Raw genomic sequence first — 6540 nt, forward strand, 5'->3', positions numbered from 1 at the left:
CCGACCCTGTTTGCATGTAATTCTCTCCGTGCGTGCATAGAAATAGTATCGATATAACCGGGACTATCGATATATCCGATATCGATATAACGAGACTTTACTGTGTATATATATATATATATATATATATATATATATATATATATATATATATATAATATAGTTTTTTTTTTTTTTTTCCACGCACATATATATGTATATTTACTTATTTTTTTATTATTTCATGAGTTTGTGTAAAGGAGCATCTTAAATTGACCGCCCTTTTCTATCAAATCTTGTGCTGCATTCAGTGTCTTGTGCCTTGTTTGTCCCCTCAAAGCCCCTCCCCACATTTATTCCAATGTCTTCATGGCATTGACAGTGCCGCCACATCAATCAATCACATCAACTTAAATTAATTAAAATTGTGTAATTTACAGTAACCTATTCTCGGAGACGCACGGGTTGATCATCAGAAAAATGTTTTGATTGGAAACTGAAAAAATTTACTTGCATCATGAAAATATCATAAATTATCTTTTTTTTTTAAATGCAGAAATCCTTCAGGAGAGGATGTGATTTATTTCTTGTCTCGCTGAGCTCACAGAGAATAATGTCTTGTTTTTTTCTGTCATTGGAACAGAATGAATTGTTGACTTTGTTGTTGTTAATAAACCACACTTTGTGCATAATTAAGTGTCACATTGTAAAATATCTAATACAAACCAATTGGAGCATTTTTTTTAATGATATCTGGCTTTGTTTTCCCAGGCTGCACAAACAATGTTCTTCTTGTGAAACGAAAATCATTTATTATTGAATTTAAAGGACAACCAACGCCTCTGGACAAGTTGTGTCCATAATTTGTAAAATCACTTCAACTGACTTATACTGAGCGTATTATACAAAGATTCTACTGCATATAGTAGCGCGTTTTTGAGTTGGTGACGAGTCCTCACCCTACGTCACTGAAGGAACGCCCCTGACCGAAAAAAGGACACATTGTAGTAGTCCTTCCATCACGTCAATGCATTTTGCTGCACTTGTTTGGTCTGAAAACGCAGTGTTGCACCAAAAAGTGGCAGAAGATGGCGACAAAGCTCCATGTCAGGAATTTATCAGCCGTGACATCGCGTCTGGAATGCCCCTGACTGAGAAAGCGACACACAATGCATTTTGGGTACTTTGTTTGGTCTGAAAACTTCGTGTTGACCCGTGTTGATGGCGAAATTAGAAGGAAAACACCAAGACTACTATTTCAGAATCAGAATCATCTTTATTGCCAAGTATGTAGAACACACAAGGAATTTGTTTCCGGTAGAACACGCTGCACTAGTATCATCATCAAATCATCTATTTGATTCTAGTTGACACAAATTTCCAGCAGACAAATCAGCCCATTTCCAACGGAGCTTGTGCGCCATCTTGTGCATTTTCTGTGACGCTACGTTGCAGTCCTGACGGCTCGAATTGATACGCACTTTAATCGAATAATTTAATAATTGGTACTTCTTTAATCATTTGCAAACATGTATGCTTTCCTCTTCAGAACTATTTGAGTCATATTCATAACTGGATGAGTAACAAGAAAGCATCTTCTCCGAATCTGAAGCCATTGTTTTAATTCTAGAGCAAGGCAAAGACGTCCAGGTGTGACATCACGAACAAGGGGGCGGGACCTTCTGAAACTCTTTCCGGGATCATTTTGAAGTAGTTTCGGGACACTTTAACTCATTTTTATTTGGTGTTTTGCATTTGACTAAAAATATCAGCCTGCGTGTTTTGGGTATTTTAGATGCTATAAAACGTTTTTCTGATGTCACTTAGGTAACATAAAAATGGTGTCGGTTGTCCTTTAAGGTTTGATCATTATCATGCGCTTTAATGAAATTGCGTTCAAAACATGACACAATTATGACTAAGGTTAGGAAAAACATTATGTGCAATCATAGGTTAAATGTTGAGAGTTTTTATAACATCCACCCAATCACCTTTTCTGAATCAAAGCTTTCCAAGGGCCCACCTCCTATCATCAACTAATCCATGACTTTTGTGGTTTCTGTCCTACTGCAGGTGTATGGTCAAAGCCCCGACACGTGATCGTCAACACATCCATGGTGGAGCTGTTCTGGGATGCACCCGTCAGGCCTAATGGACTGGTCACCCAGTACAGACTACACAGAGGCGGTCACACGATTTTTATGGGGGACCACCGTGACTGGAATTATACCGACGTTGGGCTCTTGCCAAACCGCAGGTACATGAGCCTGTCTGAACACAAACAACACTGGGAAAAAAAAACCACACTGCATTTGTAGCTTCATGAAATTCCAAATATGCATGCATGTTTATGTGCATTCTTAGTCGGGGTGACCCTGCTTTAAAGGCTCCGCTATCGGTCTATCCGTTTCTCCCTCTAAGGACTGCACTCTCTATATGTCTGTTTGTACCATTTAATGTGCAAATATTTGAGATGCTGGTGGTGGGCACACACACACACGCACACACACACACACACACACACACACACACACACACACACACACACACACACACACACACACACACACGCACACGTTGCCTGCACAGTTAAATCACAAATCTGATTGTAGATTCGCTTGCAGACTAGCGTATATTTTTTTATGTATTTGTTTGTTTTCATTTAACCTTTATTAATGTGTCCCTCTTTCCAGGAGGAATCGGCCATTTTAATTATAGGCCGTTTAAAGTGATCCCCTCGCACCGTGCACCTGTTTTTCCCATCGTTTGTGTGTGTTTGTGGATGCATGGATGGATAGATGGACGGGCATTGTTTCCTCATTTACCTCCTGATGCAGCTTGAGGAGCACTGGGGGGTTCAATATCTTGCTCGAAAGACACCCTATCGTGGTCACAGTTGCATGGGATCAAACTCCCGTCCTCTGGGTTTTAGACGACCACTCGACCACTGATCCATGTCGCCCTGAGGTCTAGTGTAGATGTCCATGAGACACAATTCTAAATCCTGTGCGTGTGTGACGTTTCACTTTCCCTCATTCCATATTGTCTGCCACAAGGCACCCACGTCCCGAACCCCACTTTTCACTTCACACCTTCCCATCCTCTCGCTCTCACCTCATTGCCATTCTCCACTTCCTTCTTTTCCCAATTTAGCTGCGCTACAAAGAATTACACCGGGAGCAGCGGCCCCATTTTCGAAGCAGACTTGTGTGTCCAGGCATGACTTTGTGCACGTGCACGTGTCTTGCTCCAAGTGGCCATTGATTATTTATGACAATGTTGATTAGCTGTCACTTTCCTTCGGCACTCCAGGAAGTGTCTAAGATGACGAGAGAATTAACCTCTTCCCTGTGGCAGGCCCCATGGGACACACATACGCACGCACATCAGCACACATGCGCTACCGCGGTGTAACAGATGCAAATAGTCCACTTGGACGCACATCATTTTATTTTGATATGTGATGGCGGCATTTGCATTAAATCAAAAATCGTTCTGTTACTATGTTTCATTTATGCTCATTCTTTCAGAATTACTTTGCTTCTTTCTGTCATTCCTTGTCATTGTATTGTGTGTTTTGCGTGCTTTTATGTCTATGCCAGTTTGAACAATTGAGTTACTTTAATACTTTTTTTCCTGACTGGATTCTAACCCTCCGCTGAGGTGCTAATGGCCTCCTGTTTAAAACGCCCAGCCCAGGAACAATAACGTAGCACCGCCACCTATTAATGCATGTGTGCCCAAGTTTATAGCAAATTAAAGGCTTTTAATGTTAAATGGCGGCCCACTTACACAGCTAATGTAGGCTATAGCGCCGGCCAGCCGCACGCTCTTAAAAGGGAAATCTATCTTATGATGTCATGGCCAAGAGGGGTGGTAAGTGTGCCCGCCAGACGCGGCGAGACAGATGGAAAAAGTACATGAGGATGACGAAGAGAGAGAAATGTACATGATCATTTTGTTGAAATGTATAGCTTTATTCACACTGCTCTTTTTTAATTGAAGTACATAATAGTAAGAGCGCCGTCAGAAAATAATTGGGTTTGGATTGGATTGGTTTTAGCCTTTATTAGTCTCGCAGTGGAGAAATTTACATTTCACAGCAGCAAAGTGATGAAAGTAAGAAGAAAGGGAAGAAGTAGAAAAACAAAATACAGGACCGCCTGTAAAGGCAGCCACTCTAGCGGCGCCATCTTGAGTCAAAACCACAACAAAAAACAACTAAATAACAAATAATGTGACACAACACAAAACACAGTCATTCAGTCTTAAGCGTTTCCTGCACCCTCTTTGCTCTATGAAGCTTTTCTAGATGAAAGGAGAGGATCAAAGCATCCTTTTCACCAGTGGATCAGAGACGTCATGGTGAAATGTGCATGTCTGCTACAAGCTAAATGTTAAAAACACGAAGCTGTAGCATCCATTAACGAAAAGAGATTGTCTCACATCTCATGCGTAAATCCGCTTCAATTCCAAGCCGCAACATTTCCACATATGCAGCGTTCTGCACTCATTAAGCTAATTTCAAGCTAATAAGCACAGAATAAGTGTGAAAATTAAGGTCTCTGGTTGTTGTGGAAGAATATAAATAAGACAATTTGAAGAGTGTTGCACGTTTTGAATTGAATGTAGAAAATAAAGGTTCCATGAGTGGCAGAACATTGGCTTAAAGGACAACCGACACCTCCGGACAAGTTGTGTCCTTAATTTGTAAAATCACTTAAAACGACTTCTACTGAATGTATAATTAGCAGGAAAACTACATAACTAACACAATGGTGAATCGTTGTGTGTTGCAGCCAATTGCGTTAACACGCATAAAGAATTTGTAAATTTACACAAATTCCCGGCAGACAAATCAGCCATTTCCAACGGAGCTTGTGCGGCATCTTGTGCATTTTCTGGGTGCTACATTGGAGTCCAGATGGCTGGAATTGATACTGAAGGACTTCTTTAATCAATTGCAAACATTTATGCTTTCCTCTTCAGAACTATTTGAATCATATTGATAACTGGATGAGTAACAAGAAAGCATCTTCTCCAAATCTGAACTCTCTGAAGCCACTGTTTTGATTCTGGAGCAAGGCAGTGTGTGACCAATAGTGACGTCATGATCAAGGGGACGGGACTTTCTGAATATCCCCAGTTCTGAGCTCATTTTGTGGCAGTTTTGGGACACTTAAAGTCATTTTTATTGGTGTTTTGCATTTGACTAAAATATCAGCCTGCGTGTTTCGGGTATTTTAGATGCTGTAAAACGTTTTTCTGATGTCAGTTAGGAAAGAAAAAAATGGTGTCGGTTGTCCTTTAAAGAATAATGAAGTGGAGTGAAGAAAGATCAGATATTATGTGGGACCCAAGTCTAGTATGGCTTCATAGTATTTCATTTTGAGGCAACTTATTAGAAAATTGTAAAACGGGATAGTTGAGCTTGTTTATATGTGGTGGATGTTATGTTATAGACTATTAAAGGCTTTCTGATAATGTGATGTACCTTATATTTGACAAATTTGTATATTTTATATATTCATACCTCCATCCATTTTCCGTACCGCTTATTCCTCATTAAGGTCGCGGGGGGTGCTGGATCCAATCCCAGTTGTCTTCGGGCACGAGGCAGGGGACACCCTGAATTGGTTGCCAGCCAATCGCAGATATTTATATATTATATTGGAAAACTTTTTTTCATTCATTGAAGGTACGCCTTATAGTCTGGTACAAAGTTTAAAAATTCACCATTCATTAGACGTGCGTCTTATACTCCGGTGTGCCTTATACACCACCAGTGGTCCCTTCACATGCACATTTTATTGCCTTTATATGAAAACATACCTTGAACTGTAACCAACTGACTAACTCTGTTCTTGGTCAGTACCATGTTTGTGCATTAGGTTTTGTGCATAAGATGAGAAGGTTTCTTCAGCCGTCATCTATACAAATTTGAAGGTTTCGGACGTTTCGCCTCCGATCCAAGAGGCTTCGTCAGCGAACTAACTCACTTTAACCAAGAGGCTTCGTCAGCGAACTAACTCACTTTAGTTCGCTGACGAAGCCTCTTGGATAGGAGGCGAAACGTCCGAAACCTTCAAATTTGTACAGATGACGGCTGAAGAAACCTTCTCATCGATGGACCACTCCTGAGAGCTTACACAGACGTTTTGTGCATAAGGTTTTCATAGCATTTAACGTCTATATGTACTGAAAGCCATTTACTCTCCAGGAAGGGTGATGATGGTTAAGGTCACCTTCGATAGACGGCATATCCCCCAATTTGCAGAGTACGTTCTGTTCTGTCTTACACCCAAAATCCAAAACCAACGCACATTTTTAAAATGCTGGACGAAACCAGGATAGTCGGAGAAAACCCAAACAGGTACCACTACCCCATTAGTGACTGTAACTAAACAACCTACCTTAATAAAATGTTTACCATGAGAACAAGAGTGGCTACAAGAACAGAACCCTGAGGAATAGCAGACTGGACAAAAGCAGATATTTTTTTTTTCTGGTGTGCCTTAAGGCACACCATAATGAAATTTCTATTATTCTCACGAGTCAAAT

At 40.6% G+C, this 6540-nt stretch overlaps 1 protein-coding gene across 1 annotated transcript in view; it reads left to right on the forward strand.

Moving 5' to 3' along the window:
- The window catches only part of ush2a (Usher syndrome 2A (autosomal recessive, mild)), a 186114-nt gene that overhangs the window by 139649 nt on the left and 39925 nt on the right, over positions 1-6540 (forward strand). Inside the window, 1 exon segment of the mRNA XM_088992788.1 lies at positions 2053-2236. Within this exon segment, the coding sequence (XP_088848914.1) occupies positions 2053-2236 (184 nt within the window).

Source organism: Hippocampus bargibanti, linkage group LG03 (genome assembly GCF_051943395.1).
Source record: "Hippocampus bargibanti isolate YZ-2025 linkage group LG03, ASM5194339v1, whole genome shotgun sequence".
In the NCBI taxonomy this organism is placed as follows: Eukaryota; Metazoa; Chordata; class Actinopteri; order Syngnathiformes; family Syngnathidae; genus Hippocampus; species Hippocampus bargibanti.